The sequence below is a fragment of the Aplidium turbinatum genome, chromosome 17, assembly GCF_918807975.1.
Source record: "Aplidium turbinatum chromosome 17, kaAplTurb1.1, whole genome shotgun sequence".
Taxonomy (NCBI): domain Eukaryota; kingdom Metazoa; phylum Chordata; class Ascidiacea; order Aplousobranchia; family Polyclinidae; genus Aplidium; species Aplidium turbinatum.
This window is the reverse complement of record NC_137488.1, coordinates 18,629,340-18,646,414: the sequence shown is the minus strand read 5'-3', so window position 1 is coordinate 18,646,414 and position 17,075 is coordinate 18,629,340. Positions and strand designations below refer to the sequence as shown.

The window sequence follows — 17,075 nt, the reverse complement described above, 5'->3', positions numbered from 1 at the left end:
AAACGGATTTGAAAGCAAAGTATTTAGAAATGAATCTTGGCGATTTTTACCGAAAGCATTTCAACTAAGATGACTTTCCACATTTGAAAAATCCATGGCTTCAAAAATGGCACTTTTTGGCTCAACGTATTTGTGCGAACATTTTTTTCTAAAACTGGCGTCATGAAATCTCCCTATTGATCGGTTCTGACAGACGAACACTTGGAAAATGGACTTCGAATTGCGATCATTAAAGTAAAGTATTATAGTAAAGTATAGTATCCACTAAAGTAAATTTGGAAAAAGCCGTCGGGAAAATAAGCCAGCTGCAAACTTCTCACTGAGCTCGTTTAAAGACGGTGTGACAATAAATTTGAATAGTAGTTTTCTTCAGAAATGTATGCGTCCTAACTTATTATTTCTGGAAGGAGATAACCCGTAATATAAGAATAATATGAATAACAAAAAAAATACTCTTTTGTGCCTGCAACTACTAAAAATCATATGTTAAATAAACGTGCGGCCCGCGGTTTCACCCAGTTATTCATATCTGGCCCTCCTGTAATAAAGGTTGCACACCCCTGGTTTAAACAGATAGGCTACAATTGACCGTTTTATCACCATTGCTAAAATACTTGGTTGGGTATCTCAACAATTAGCTGATGTAGCATTTGATTCTTCAAAAGAATTCTAGATATAAAAGAAGCTTTATAGTACAATTATTGGAATTTGCTTGCACTGCAGGTTCCACAAAGTTTAATAAAAGTTATATGTGCTTCTTACAGATTAAATGGCAGTTCACTTAGACTAGTACGAGTAACCCTTCTGGGCGATGGCCTAGTTTTATTATTACTTGGTAGGCTACTCCCTTCATCAATCTTCACCATTCAGCGTACCAGTTTGACTGCACTGGTGAATGTAGCATTGATCTGGCGATGCGAAACCCAGGATGCTTGAATCACTCAGACACTCACGATAGCTGACTACAGCTAATTAATAGAACCCTTAGATTATATGTCAGCAATAACAATCCGTATGGGAGACGGCAAGCATTGGTTATGTTCACTATTCGTGTTTATGCTCCAATGTGGTTCACAATAAAATCACACTCACACTCAAGAAAATTATCGACCCAGTTATGCAGTGCACCGCAACTCATACTTTGCTCATCCGGAAAATATAATTTTGGCTATGATAACTTACCATCGACCACATACTCGAGAACTAGGCCCGCGTGGAGTGATGAAAGCTAGAGCTGCAAAACCCAGCGGAAAAATACAAAAATTTAAAGTTTCCTCAAAGCTTAATTTTGATGCAGTGAAATACTTCGAATTGATTAACTGGACAGATCTTCCTATCACGGAGCCTCCTGTAATTAAAACAATGACGGATGCTGAGCTCCTGCAATTCATCATGATAGATGTGACTCCCACTGTATTTTTTCCCGAATTTCCATGTCACACGCAGGCTGTTGAAAGGCTCGTGAAGCTGGTTACCGATGCATCTAAAGCAGTTTGTGGACCGAAATATCGAGACGGCTTCATTCGTGCCCGAATTGCTTCTCGTCAGTTTATGCCAACATTTAAGCCTAAACGTGATTTTACTCACGTCAATTTGTAACTGTTTATTATATTGCTTGCAGTCTTTGTATGCATGAGCGCATAAATTAATAGGAAGTGACTTTGTCAATGGGCCACCTGTTAAAGTTTAAGCTTGTGAGTTTATCCTCGGCCATCTGATGGTCATGGTTAATAGGCGTTTACCTGTTGGAACCACGGGTGGTGCATCCGCCAAGTCACTTTAAAATTAATATGCTGAAAGAGGGTGAAGTCAAAACTCTTAAGTACACACATTTTCATTGTACTTGGTGTTATATTAGAACCTTTTGCATGTCTGCAAAGCGAATAAAAATCGAAAAAAAATTTGCCCTGCAGTTCTTGTATGTATAAGTGCCTAAATTTGTATGTCGCGGGGGGGGGATCAAAAACTTGTTCAAACTTCTTCAATTTTTTACATTGTGTTATGGTGATATATTGGCAACTTTTGCCATATCTAGCTAATTAAAATTGAAAAAAAAAAAAAAATTTTGCCACTTTTGATCCACCCTATATGAGCGTGGCTTTCTAGGCTACTTTGCTTACAATAGCGATGCAGCGCAGCAATGACGTCATGACGAAATCTCACAGAATTCATCACAGGGGTGGCTTTGAAACACAAATTGCAAAGCAGTGAGTAAGCTTGGTCAGTTTGAACTGCTTCTTTTCAAGAAAACCTGCTTGTTTTTGGTGTCAATGTTTTTGTTATATTTTGTAAATTGGAATGTTACTCACACCAGCTTTTGTTGAAATCATAACATTTCCAATTAAATTGAAGGTTATTTGACAAATTATTCAACATCCATCTTAGCTTATGCCACCTATATTGAAAACAATCATTTTAACCATTTAACACGGTAAAGCAGCTTCATTTATGAATAACTGTTTCGATTAGTTGTATATACAAAATTTACAAATGTTAATGACCCTTTGATTTTATGTGCCAATCACTCCCCGGCCAATCATTGGAACTTTGTCCACAGACAGAAATGGTTTTAACCCTTTGTTTTTCAACGTTTTTTTGGAAGTTAACTGCTCAAGGGGGGGGCCGTTTTTGGATCAAATTCAATCAGCTGTTACGTGTGATCCGCTGGTGCTATTTCAACAGAAGTTGCACTGGTGTGAAAAAAAATCATTTGTCTATAAGTTTGAAAAGTCATTATTCTAAAATTTTATATATTAAACTTGATATTTCAACTTTTGCAAAGGTACCCAAAAACGACAATTTTGATTTAACTTGCTTCCTTTAATTACCGTGCTAATCCGATTCCATGCAAAGTTCTAAAGGACAAAGAGCTCGATCAGCCGCACGAAGTGTGTGTGCGGTGTGCCGACTCATTGCATTGATAAAGATTTACGACTTACGAGCAAATCTTATTGTAGGCTACTCATTAATTATAAAATAGTTACAGAGTAAGATTGTTACATGAATTTGAAAAAACAAAACTGCGTTGTTTTATATTTTTGTCCTAAACTAATGCTTTGCGAAACCCATGGCCAGCTTCTTGTTTTATGGAACCAAACTTCTCATAAGTAACACCTTGGCCTGCTTGAATAGCTGTTTACATGTTTGTTTGTGCATTTTAGGGCTACAATTGAGTTTGTAGTATGAATATTTTTAGTAGAGAGAAGACAATTGAACAAGCTGTTGAAATTATCTGAAATTTCTAAGTTCAAATTAGGCGCTTTTGGAATTGAGGATTTGTGTCAAGTCGCATCACAAATATCATGCAGGCTTCATCATAAGTCATTTGGCTTACGGGTGTTTATAAACATGACTCATGAATTACATCCACTAAAAATACAGCATTTACATCAACAAAGCTAAGTTCGAAGTTCACTTTTTATTGAAGATTGTGTCAATCAATTTGAAAATGCATTTATAGTCCGCCAGCGTCGAAACAATGTAACAGCGAAGTGAGGAACATGGGTAAACAAAGGAAATGTGAATTGTTTGGAACACAAAAAATGCGCGTAAACGCGACAAAGCGATACAAGAGCAAGGCAGCGATTATGTTTCTGGCCAAAAAAAAAATTAACTTATGAGTTGAAAGATAAAAATGATTATAACGAAGCTTCAAAATTTGTCGTAAAAAATAGTGCAGAGATACAATAAACATCATCATTTTGTGCTAGACTGTGAGAAGACTTCCTAGATTCTTTTCAAACATTTGCAGGATTGCAAATTATTTAACTTTATATTGCCAAAAAATGGCTTCTTGGTTGATATAACGTGTCTACAATGTATAAAAAATTCTTAGGCCTACTACATTGAAGTAATGAAATGTTTTTTTTGTGATTTTTTCTGATGACGTTTTACAACATCCGAAAAGTAAAAATAATAATGATGAATAATTTTACATAACCATGGTTTGTAAACGCTTCACAAAAATTGTCGCGGACACTTTACTGTTAGACGTAAAACGTTTGTAAAAGAAAACTGTCGGGTTACGTATTTATAATGTTTATTACGCTGTTATCGAGTTATAAACTGCCTTTGTTGTCTACCTTTGTGGTTGCCGGCCAGCTTAGAGCAGCATGCAAACTATGCGTTTATGGTATTTGCATCGTGTTATGATTCCCGCAAATTTTCCACAAGGTCTTTGTTTTTAGCTTGATATTTTGTGCTTTTTCTGTCCTAAACTTGAAGTCACTGTGCAGCACAATCCACACCGGTTTTTAGACTCAGTCTTCATTGAAAATCTTTTGTGTGGTGCATCATTTCAAATAGTGTCTTCCTCTGAACTGTTACACAAACCGCCCAGAACGAGGTTGATTATGAATATTACAGACGTTGAGTGGCAGTTATTGTATGTGTGGATTTATTAACTGTCTGACTAAATTCATGCTAAAGTCGAGCAAATTCTGCTTTCGGGATCCCTGCCGTTATTTACGTTTTTTTGTTGTTGATAAGTTTAGGGAGCATTTTTCCAAAATAAATGAAGACATCGGTATTGTTCGTCACTTAGATTTAGCTTTCTCAGCATTGTTTATTCATTCTTTCATCCACTAGTTTATCCCACTTTTGGAATAATCGGATCGTTTATAAATGGCGGGTTTTCACAATAGCCGGTCTCTTATACATTGGCGCAACGTATTCAGATGTTGAATCAATGATCAAGAAAGCTGATTTGTTGTTTGTCTTATGTGACGCCGAGCATTATGCCTAGTCTACAATACAAAATATTTTGTAGTGAAGACGAGGCATTATCATCTTTATTTTGCGCTCTTTGGAACAACACACAGTGCACTGTGAAACAAAAATGCAACACATAACAAGTAGGCCTAGGCGACATAAAGCAGCGAAGGGACATGTAGTCATCGAGTAAGCTGCTACGTGATCTCATAATTTTGAGCATATCTCACAATTACTGTTTGTAAAAACGCCATTTCTTCAGCTTCTTCCAAAAGCATTTGCAGTGATACATTTCCTCAATTGCAAGTTTTGTCAATGAGAGTATTTCCATAGAACGTTTATTTCGAAACCTAATCTTTTAATTTTTATCTACACACACCAACTAACCTATTAACTGAAACAGAGTAGGCTACTATCTTTCCAGAAAACTGAAACTGCCTTTCCACCAAAGTCCCACAAAATGCCAAGACCTGAGCTCAAACTAAATTTTACGCGCCAGAACCTTGGTCAAGCGAATCTCTCCAGAGCGTAAAAAAAGCTCGCGATGACCAGACATTTTCAGGCCGACCGCGGCGCTGTTGCCGAGAGAAGCTTTGTGTTAAATAAACAAAGAATGCGCCACGCTCAGCTCAAAATATTTGCGAATCGAATCCAAATCCGCAATCTGACCGTTGTGTAAAAAGGTTAATGACAATATATAACCATAAGTTGAGAACATGTTTTTAACATCAGAGTATTATTTTTACAAAAGAGAAGGGGGGCGAAAAAATCCAAGTGTGTCTTATGTGACTTCAGTCTGCAACTGTAGTCAAATCTAACAAATTAATTTGATTCTGGCGGATAGTCCACTTCTACTTTACGTACCCAACGAAGAAAGTTATGTTTTGCTTATTACATATTTCAGTTTGTCAATGTTTCATTTATATGGGCATGACGATTTTGTGCTGAGATTAAAAACATGAAAATATGATTGTGGTCCAGGAAAGACGATTTTGGTAAGTTTTTTTTACTTCCAAAATATTGTAGTTTATATTGAGAATATAATTTGTGCTAAACAGCATTGGTGCATTGTTGTGCTTTTGGGTGTTGGTTGCGGCATTCTGTCCTTACAAAAGGTTAAAATCATATCTTTGTGGACATTTTAATCAAAGTTGTGTAAAGTTTACATACAATGCGCGTTCGTTATTACATAATTTACTTTACTCATTTGTCGGACTTAGTTAAAGATGAGTGGAAATGTCGCTGACCAAGAACTAAACCGTATTGCCAACAGGTTGCAATCTCTGTCTTAGAATGTTTTGTTTGACAAAGTTTTAATTAGTCGCTTTAATTCTCGTGAAAAGTATTTAAAACATTACTTGAAACGAAATTTAATTTTAGAAAACTACTTGCCGAAGTACGGCTTGTAATTAATGAGCACTGACAATACGGGCAAAAGATAAAGAACTTCTTTTCTGCAACATTGTCTTTACTTTGTTTAACATCATGTTGTTGTTGTAAAAAGCAAAATCAACTTTTGTTAGGAACATTAATTTTTTAAGCTTCGGTTCATTGCAAACAATTGAATCCGGCGTTGCCAAATTATGACGTCATTTCTTGGAAGAAAATAAATATTTTACAAAGTCTTTTTTTATTGCAACAGCAGAAGCAGGCTTATCCACCGCAGGGTTGGACTAGTAGAAAAAGTACTTTAATGAATAAAAAATTCCGTTAACATTGGTAAATGTAAAGAAATATTTTTAGAGAAAAGTTTATTGACAAAGTTTTTTTTTGAGATTCTGACACATGCTGTGTTTTCAAACACGCTTAATAATCTCTCACGCTATGCTTGCATAATGCTTTTATTTGGAATAGTAGCAAAGAAACGAAAAAGCGTCCCACTAAAAATGTGTTCAGAAAAGTATAACTAATTAATTGATTTATAAGTTATATGCCAAGCAAGTAAAACAGCACTTTTTTACACTAATTCAACGTTTATATATAGGGTTGCCAGATGTTCACTATTTTAGTGAACAAATCACTATTTTAAGAAAATGTTCACTGTAAACTATTTTGCTAATAGTGATAGTGAACATGTTCACTATTTTGACAATTAATTTTTGTCTACAATTCTGTCAATATATTTTAGCTAATAGCCATGGATTAACCAGTGACTATACACTTCTGCTGCTTAGAGAGTAAAAGCCCATGAGTCTGGTGCTTTGAGTAAAAACCCCTAATATGCTACCCCAGTGTAATTTCGCCAAAGCCAGGCTTGGCCAGCACGAAGTCCAACAGTAGAGCGTACACTGTACAGCCAAGGTAGCTGACAAACTGAAAGCCACTAGCCTGAGCAACTAACAGCCTAGAAGTTTAGCCATTTAACTGTTTGTTTATAGACTGTGTAGGCCAGCTACTCAATCATGTGTGATGTTCGCTGGAAAAGTGGACTAACTTCTTTCAGAAAGAAACTGCACCTAAATTGTTAAAATTTGTCCAGTATGCAATGTCTATCCCTATATCTAATGCCAATGTTGAGAGAATTTTCAGTGTTATGGGTAACATATGGATAGATGAGCGCAGTGGCGTAGCCAAGGGAGGGGGGGTTGGGGGTTACAACCCCCCCCCTTTGTCACGCATGTGACGTCATGATATTGAGAATGATGCTTTCAGTCTCTATGCCTCAAAACAAAGTTTGCCTAATTAACGAAACTGCAATAAAAGAGCGAGTTTTGCCAATACCAAACATTCAAATATCTCAGCTGGGAATTAGCAACAAGAAAACATAGAGACATAGCTCTATTACCGAAAAATGCCCAAGAAAACATGATCTTATCCTTTTGCTATGCAACCAGACAGCACCATTTTACAGGAATATTTATACCCACATTTTTGTTGAAAATGCTCTCAGAATGCACCAAATTCAAAGTCATTTTTCAAAATTTTCTGGCGGAGGCCCCCCAGACCCCCCGCCACTGGGTGTCGCCTTTGGTGAAGACACCGTCGGGCTTCGCCTGCCGGCTGTCAAGCCCCTCCCCCCCCTTTCACAATTTCTGGCTACGCCACTGCTTGGAGAACTTTGAGGATGCGGTCGCGCGCTTTCAAAATGTTCACTATTTAGATGAACGAAATCTGGCAACCTTATTTATATACGTTTAATTAATCTAACAAAGGACCGATTTCTAGCCGGGCAGTGCAATGCGACTTGACTATTAAGTCATAAACTAGAAAAGATGGACTGATAAAACGATTTAAAATACACAAGAGACTTTAGAGTTTAGAGAGACCATGGTGACCGCATCGCAAACCACAAACACACAACTTTCTCATTTTAAATGCAAATTGTTTCAATATCGCTGGCCATCTATTTGCCAAAGCTAAAGAGGAAACTTGATTCTAAGTCCGTTCTTGTGTCCACTCTTCTGACATATCCCACAGCTTTTGGGCATCATCTTCTCGAAGAGCGTGAGCATCCAGTCTCGCAACGGCGCATTTGCTGAAAAATATAGAAATTGCGCATGTAGCAATTTTGTGAGTGCTTTTTAGACCAAGCAATGACGCATAAACTGTTTTGTTTAATCATTTAGAAAGCATTGTTTTTGACTGACGACTATATAGACTTGTGACAATACACCGTGGTAACCTACCAGTCATACTATATAATCTAAAACTTCTGCGTAGTCTAAACACATCGATGTAGGCCTATATTTCAGCAACGATACAAAAACAGAACTTAAACACATCATGTACTTGAAGTATTTTCCAGATACTGTTTCTATCTCTGGGGCAATGGCGCAGTAGATGGACGTTTGGGCCCCTTGGTCGGGTCTAAGAGCAACACATGATCCGATGCATGGCCAACAGACCCTAAATATCGTTCTCATACAGCACGACATGTGTTCTTTTCCCATATGGTCGAACAAGTTTGTCTGCACGACTCCAGGATGAACAGCATTGCAAGTTACTCCTGTACCTGTAAAATGTTACAATTTTCTATCTACAGTTTTTCATTAGTTTTTCACTGAAGATGCTTCTAAAAGCTCAACGTATTTTATAGTTCAAAGCCGACATTGAATCTAAGACGAAAACAATACTAAAAGAGAAACAGAGCTCAAAGTTTTAAAAATAAAATTTGAATTTTTTTATCAACGATGGAAGCTATACATTTAATACACTGTCAATCAACAGTATGCTGTGTGAGAACTGCTTTGCCGCCACACTTCACTGGTGGGCTCTTATTGGCACGGCGCTTAAAACTTCCAGGCACGGCGCTTTACCATGGTGTTTTTCAAACTGTTCTTGTTTTCAATTTCATTTTTTTAAAAACACAATGAACCACAGGCTGCATCAGTCTTGGTTGGTTGAACTGGGCTTACATTTGATTTGCTGAAAGACGAGAACTGAAATTGTATTAATATTGCGCTTGCAGAGTTTAGTTTACTTTCTTTTTAAATCTAGAACGCATTACCTTCTAGCCGCTTGCTTAATTGCAAGCAGTGATAGACATTGGCCAGCTTGCTCGCGCAATAAGCTTCACCAGGGTCGTATTTCTTTTCAAACATGATGTCGTCCCATTTCAACTTCTTTGCTCCCATCCTGTGGGCTTCAGATGAAAGAATAACAATCCGACTGGGGGCGCTTTTCTGGAACATGAATGAAAACCTTTATCAAAGTTGTTTAAGACATTCAATATCAGAGAAAAGTTGCTCAAATCTTGATAAACTCTTGATGTATTGTGTCATTCCTTCAGCTGCAAATTTGGATGCAAAAACACAATATTTTTTTGTTTATAAGTTAAAATTTTTGGTTTTTTATTTATTTTTATTTTTTCTCGCGCAACGCTCAGAGTTCAAGATAAATACCACTACATCTTAAAGGTTTACAATTTTCCATATAATTTTTTAGTGGTATCTAGATTGATAATGCTACGTGAAATTGCAATTCAACCTTTCAATTTTATAGTTAAGTTTTTGATTGATTGATTGATTGTGGTAAACTTTTGTTGAAAGCTTCTTTCTATGAGTTACTCCATCCACCAGGTGCCGCTGAATGGAGAGCAGTCCTTGAGATGCGTTAAGTCTTTGCAAGCACATGTAGCCATTGTAGCATACCTATAAAGCATTACCTTGATTAAATCCAAAAGTAAATTAGTGAAGAGAAAGTGACCAATATGGTTGACACCTAGTTGCATTTCGAAGCCGTCCTTAGTTTTCCATTGAGGACAAGCCATTATACCTGGAAGTTAACAATAACAAAATTTTAACAATTCTTACGATTTACCGCAAGTTTAAAAAGCGTTGCACGTTTGTTGATATTGCATTAATGATTAAAATCAACATTTTAATGCACAACCTACTTTAATAATCATATTGTTATCATTTGTTTATTGTCGCTTTACAACTGCTAAGGTCTTTTAGCGAGAAGGTTCATGTTTAATTTTGTGTCATATTTACAATGCCACCACATTGAAGATTGGCCAATATCTGTAAAGATGTTTCAGCGACTCTAGCCCACTGCCTTCAACTTAACATCATATTTACAACTTGATCGCATATAAAATGGCCGAGTTAATTTCAATGTTTAAATGCAGTACAAAGAGATGTTGCGCTTTAATCTGTGTTATCACCTGGAATCGAACTGCATCCCACCAAGGCACCAACTCCAGAAACAAAAACTATAAAAGTAATGAGCTAGCGGCGTTTCTAGTTTATTCACCTGCATTATTAATGAGCACGTCTAATCGGGATTCGGTTTCGTTGATTGTTTTAGCGCATTTCCGAACTGAAGCCAGCGACGCTAAGTCCAACTTTACGATTGCAATTTCAGCGCTGCCATGAACACTTAAAATCTGCAACAAAATCGAATTCAGCTTCACATCACAAAAATCAAATGTTTAAAAATAAATGGAAAAGGTATTATAAATTCATAGTACACCATGTCACGACCGATTTATTGCACAAAATATACCGTCTCGGTTATTTCGTAACTATACATTTATTCTACAAAAAGAACAGATGATATTTATTAGTCGAGTTTTTAAAATGTAAGTCAAACACTGTTTTAAAGTTCTTCTGCTATTTTTTCAGAGAGCTTTTTACCATAAAAAATACAAATGCATACAAGATGTCCACCATAAACATAGACTGCAGCACAGATATTACAGTACAGTATAGTCATTAGCCATCCACAAGTAGCTAGGCGTTAGTTCATGTGGTGCTTTTGCAGCATCTGAATCTTTGAGTAGGCTACTAAATAATTGATTAGTCAGCAATAAATTAATCACCAACAACATTCCAACGCGTCGAAATCAAATCATTTGAGGACAAACCTTGTTTTTGGCTTCATCAGCCCTCCCAAGATCTCGACAAGCCATCACTACTCTAGCGCCCCTGCCAGCCAAGTCTAGAGCGGTTTCATAACCGATTCCTTGATTCGCTCCAGTGATAACGACAGTCTTCCCGTTCAATTTGACATCACTTCTGACCCTTCCTTTCACAGCGGACTTCACTGCGCCGGCTAAAAACAACGAAATGTGTATGCAACGGGTTGGCAAAGCTTGCCAGGTTACTGCATGCAAAGTGAATAGTGAATGTCCGCCCCGTAAGCACCCGACATTGTACTCAAAACACTGCAAGATCAAGTGGTAACCAGCCCTGCATCAGTGGCTTCAGGAATTCCCTATCAAAAGTTTTGTCAGTTTGAGGATAAAGATTCAAACCAATCAAGACTCATTACTATGCTTGTTACAGGCTTAGGCATTCGTGCATAGTTCTTTGCATAGTATACCTTAACTGTTAATGTGCATGGAAGAGGACACTTATAAAAAGTGTCTGGTACTTTTATAACATTTTAATATAGTGAAGCGCTGTGCCCTAACCAAGGCCCAATATCGCGATGGGACCATCAACACGACGCCAACAAGCGAGTCTTTAATTGAAATACAATTGACTAGAAATGTAAGTTTTGATTTGCATACTTTGACTTCAAAAGATCTTGTGTTTAACGGAAAGCCTTATCGTGAAAAAAAAACAGATTCTTTTGCCTTTATTTCAATTAGTTACAACTTTTGTCGCTTCTACCTTTTTCTCAACCTCTGCTATGTTTGGCACATACTGTTTTTCGTTGTAGTGACCAAAAATAAAAACAAACTGAACTTTTTGGGAAAAGCCTATTTGTGTTTTTGCTCTTCTTCGTCGTATGAGCTGTCTTCTTCCGGACTATATGTTTGGGCATGAGGTCATCAGCCACTCGACAGTCTCATTATCCAGGGCCTTCAGTCCAAGCGTTCCATGTGGTGGTTGATGGATTGGGCAGTCATGGACGACATGGTCTACTGTCTGGTCTGTGGCACCACACTCGCATCCCGGTTTTTGTTGTGCATTTAGCATACAATAGGCTTAAGTATAGCAGGCTGTGGTTAAACAAACTATTTTATGTAAGGTTGAACTATGCTTAAACTCTTTTTGGACTGTCTGCTGTAAACTTTGTTGGTTGTAGGTTCGTGCCCTTTTCACACGCCTTGTCAGAAGCGATGGAATTGTCCTTACACGTTTACGTGGGCTATCACATTCTAAATATACAGAAGAAAAAACACGCCTAGACGGTGACATCTAAAAAAATCTTCGACACAGATGGTACTGCTATTTTGCATTCATCAAATGCTGGCATTTACACAACAATTTAACCTCTTAGTGTAATTTATTAAGTTAAGAATCAATTTCGCTATAGTAATAGCATCTTCGACAGTGTCACAACATCAGTGACACAGCATCTTCGACACAGTGTCATTATAGCGGAATGTAAATGTCACGATATCGCCGAATTGTATCTATAGTTTAAAAACGGGATTTTGCAAACAGAGTTGGGGCAATTAAAATTACAGACTAATTAAAAGTAATTAATTGCAAATTTTAATCAATTTGTAATTGAGACTTTTTGTTGTTGTGTAATACAATTGTAAAAATTGGTCCGAATTACATTTGGTAAGATGTACATTGTACACACGATAGTAGATATATGGTGCAGTGGTGGTTGGACCACTCAGCATGCGCCAACTCAGCAAGTGCTTCAACTCAGCAATTACATTTCAGCTACTGCCAAGTCAGCAAATGATATTTACTTGCTCCCGTCGAACTTGCTAGGTCGTCGCTTGCCAAACCGAATTCGCTGACTTATGATATGTCAAGTTATGGCTTGCTCAGTTGTTACTTGTTCAGTTTCATCATGTATCAATTTCATCCACTTGCTGAAATGTTGCTAGGTCAGTTGTCAATTGCTTAGTTGTCGCTTGCTCTGTTCACAACTGCTGACTTGTAGGAGACTCCTAAGTGGTAGGCTACATCTGCCTGACTGCCTCCTTTTAAACTTGTAGCCTACAGGAAAGTGTAGTATATGATGTAACGTAAATGTAATTTCTTCAATTATATCGTCGTTCATGTTAAGAAAGTTTGCGATCAACCGAATCGAAGGACTTGGAGCCAATTTTTTGTCAGGTCATCAAGTTTGCTGAGGCCTGTTATTCCGTTGGGAGGGGAATAGATGCGACAACCAAAAATGATGTAGGCTAGTTGGCTGTTTGCTCCGTCCGGCCACACTGACACGCAGCAGAGGCCCTTATGCCCCATCGTGCCAAGCAAGCATTAAAACGCCCAACACACGCTCTCAAGCGGTTCAATGTAACCCACTCCCGTCTCTGAAGGTCAGAAGTCTTGTACTGTGATGTCTTATCAATTGGATTTTACTTGATAAAATCAAACTGCAAAAATCATTGATGAACAAAAATATTGTAACTTATTTGTAATTCTAATTGTAATTCTATTTGAATAAGTTCCTTCTGATGATCATTATTTAGGTGAAACAGGCTGTTAAGGGTTTAGATAGTAATAACTATATTTGATTTAAACATTGAAGCCTTTAAATTTATAATTAAAACGTGCAATTAAATACATTTGGAAGTAATTGTAATTTGAAAGTTTCAGAACTATGTAGGCTAACTGCAATGCAATTGAACTGAAACTATGCCACTGGTCCAACTCTGCTTACAACAGATGTCACTAGTCTATATCACATAGACAAAATTTGCGGAAAAGTAGCAAAAGGTTCATGGGCGTTACTAAAACTCAGAAATTATGTCAACACAGACACTTTAAAAGATGTGTATCACGCTTTGATTTACTGTCATTTGCAATATTGTATATCAAGTTCGGGAAAGGCCTGTGACAGTGTACTGGATCCATTAATAAAATTACAAAAAAAGGTTATAAGAATAATTACGAAACAAAATTACTATGCTCACACTAATTCTTTATTTTTCGAAATGAACATCTTGAAACTATAAGACATACATATTGAAATAAAATAAAAAAACATATGTACAAAGTTCATATGAATCAGTATCCGTCTACGTATTGCGATTTATTTACAAATGCTTCATCCATTCATCAGCACAACACAAGATATCAAACAAGCAACAACTATTTTATAAATATAGATCCAACACAGAATTTGGCAAAAAGTCCTTGCAGGTATTGGGACCAATGGTCTGGTCAGAGGTTCCAAGTAGGCTAAAAAACTTATCATTTCATTGTTTCAAAAACCAGATCAAAACGTTAATTTTACAAAGCTACAGTGCATCGTAAGTGATATGTTATGGAAACCAACTTGCCAGTTTCATAATTATGCAATAGGCCTACAGCTACAACATGTTCAGTCGGAAACTTGATTAATCTCTGCTTGCTTCTTGGAATTTTGTGTTTAGGCCTACGTTATCTCAATATGTTTTTTTTTTTGGTGCGTATGTTGAAGCGCGAGAACGTTTTAACGTTTTATTCTATTTTTCTCTTGTAAGCTTATTTTAAATGTCAAAATCGTCATTTCCGTAGGGTGGCAATTGACTAATAGACCGTATGGTCGTCTCGTTGTCTCCCTGTCGGTATGGGAACTTGTGCAACTTTTGCATTGTGTATATTAATTGCATATTTCAAACATATACCTATGTTTCTGTTACTGACAAATAAAACATTGATTGATTGACTGTAGCGAAATGCCACTAGCCTATAGCCGAATTCTAGCGCACTTTAAACCTTCAAAAATGTGTTACATCTTTCTTTACGACGCATAACTATTTATCTTGAATTTCTCTTCGATATAACATTTTTGTGAAGAATTTCGTTTCGTTTTGACAAAAAAAAGTTTACAACAACCCGATAGGCTATTTGCTTTGTTTGGAACAAGTAATTCGCTTACGGCTACGCCAACGCCCACGCTTACAAATTTTTATAGTAACAAAACAAAAATCAATGCTTGACTGTTTATTCATTCAAGGCTTACCTGACATTGCAATAACTGATGAAAGACGCAACAAGCAAAGCAGATGACTCCCAGAAACAAACTGTACACAACGTCTTCAAGTCAGGTGCTCCAGAAAGTAAAACGTACGTAACTGTGCGACCAATTGTGTCAGGATAAGTTAACAAAGAATTATAACAAAACCCTTTGTGTCACGCTTGAAAGCTGATACGTTTGCAATGACTCGACACATTTTCCGCCCAGCTGGCAAAAAAACATACCAATTTTCAATTACATAACGACAATCAAAAGGCATCGCAGTATTTCATTCATAAATTATTCTTAGGCTTAAAAAATCGTTAAAAAGTAAAATATTTTTCAAGGTTTTGTTACGTCATCAAATTGCCTTTCAAAATTTGTTTCTGTTGTTGCAGACGCTTTGAATCAAATCACATAGTTGCTGGCTGCTGCACAGCCTCCGCTTTTCAGTTAAACTTTTTTTATTAAAAAAATGTGCAATGGTGATGCATCGTCATCATCGGCATCCCACAAAAACGTGGCTGAGCTGCTGGAACTTTTTAGGAAAGAAACGTCACAATTTGTATTGTGATACATGAATGCCTCGCTACGTAATATTTTGAAATTAACTTTTAAATTAATGATTTTCAGAGAATATTGCTGAGGATGAAGATGAAAGCAGAGCCGGATTAAGGCGGGGGCTGATGGGGCTGCAGCCCCAGGCCCACCAAAAAAATAGGCCCACCGATAACAACTTACTAAAAGCAACTGACATGCTTATTGTCATGATCTAAAGAATAAAGGACGAGAATCATAGAACGAATGCTAACTGTGTAAACCAATGGTTCTTAACCAGGGGGCATGCCTCCCCAGGGGGCTTCAGCTAATTTCCAAGGGAGGTGCGAGACCTAACCGTTAATTTAATTGAGTTATGATCGTGCATAATGGAACGGTTTCATAAAACTAGTCGGGCACTGCAGGATGGCAAAACTACTTTGAATAAGGCAACAAATTTTCTTCTTGATCTCCAGGACTTTGTTCTAACATCAAGATCCCAATTTCAAGAATTCGAAGAAAAGGGTAGGGTATTAAGTGGCTGTCATCATTTTATTGAAGAAATTTCAAGAAAAGAGAGAAGAAAAGTATGCTTGGATAGCGGAGGTGGATCTGAAAACACATCGCTTGATCCATCGAGCAGATTCAAAGTTAACTCATATTTGCCAAACATTGCCCAAATTATTTTGTGTATGAAATCCCGTATTGCAGCATACGATCGTCTTCAAATAAGATTTTCGTTTCTGGCGGAATTAAACACCATGTCTAACTGAAACATTGAAGAGAGTGCTAAAACATTGCTTCACTATTATCCAGATGATCTAGACTAGAAGAATCACTGCCTGAAGAGATGATTCATTTTTCTTCACTGCTAAAACAACACCATTTTAACAGCGAATGCAGAAAAGAAACTCAAATGTTTAGATTTATCAATGAAAATGAATTTAATGAGGCTTCAGAGAGTAATAACTATATTTGATTTAATTCGCTCTGCTTTGTCTTTTTGCCTAGCATTGAGCACTTTTTGTAATATTAATAGTTTTCATTGTTTTTGAAAATGAGTTTATGTATGCATTTCCTAACGTATCTGCTGTAGCCTACTAAGAATGTATCTTTGTCTGATGATTTCTAATTGTTCAGGTGAGCGCTCATTTTCAGTGCTCTCTGCTGGAAAAAGGATAGGATGAAAAGAATAAAGATTAAGAATCAACTGCGTTCATCCATGGACCAGAAAAGGTTGCATTCCTTAGCTCTACTCTGCATTGAAAACAAAATTTTGGAAAAAAATAGACACCCATGATGTTATTACCAGCTTTGCTTGGTTTAAATCCAGAAAACATGTCATTTGAATGTGTTCAATAAGTAAATACTGCAGTTCGGGTATAATTTTTGCTATTTCTTTTTAATTGTGATTGGTACAATAAGGGGAATGAAATATAGCCTAATATAGGCCTCAGACTACCATATAGCATTATAGCCCCAGGTCCATCAAAACCTTAATCCGGCCCTGGATCATGAAAGTAGCA

The 17,075-nt window shown here is 37.0% G+C and overlaps 1 protein-coding gene across 1 annotated transcript; it reads right to left on the bottom strand.

Moving 5' to 3' along the window:
* Positions 1 to 6,538: 6,538 nt before the first annotated feature.
* On the bottom strand, positions 6,539 to 15,524 carry LOC145786376 (retinol dehydrogenase 14-like). Its single transcript, XM_082598021.1, has 7 exons — positions 15,019 to 15,524; positions 11,018 to 11,205; positions 10,405 to 10,537; positions 9,815 to 9,924; positions 9,158 to 9,332; positions 8,440 to 8,662; positions 6,539 to 8,185 (listed from the first exon to the last, which is right to left on the bottom strand). Exons 1-7 carry the CDS (start codon positions 15,023 to 15,025, stop codon positions 8,086 to 8,088), a joined length of 936 nt encoding a protein of 311 aa, XP_082454147.1. The 5' UTR covers positions 15,026 to 15,524; the 3' UTR covers positions 6,539 to 8,085.
* Between the last annotated feature and the right edge of the window lie 1,551 nt (positions 15,525 to 17,075).

What these genes read in the sequence shown, in the direction of transcription:
- LOC145786376 (XM_082598021.1), bottom strand. An exon ending in CGTGCTCATTAATAATGCAG is followed by an intron (nt 9,925 to 10,404) that starts GTGAATAAACTA and finishes GTTAACTTCCAG; the next exon opens with GTATAATGGCTTGTCCTCAA. An exon ending in GTATCTGGAAAATACTTCAA is followed by an intron (nt 8,186 to 8,439) that starts GTACATGATGTG and finishes TATATTTTTCAG; the next exon opens with CAAATGCGCCGTTGCGAGAC.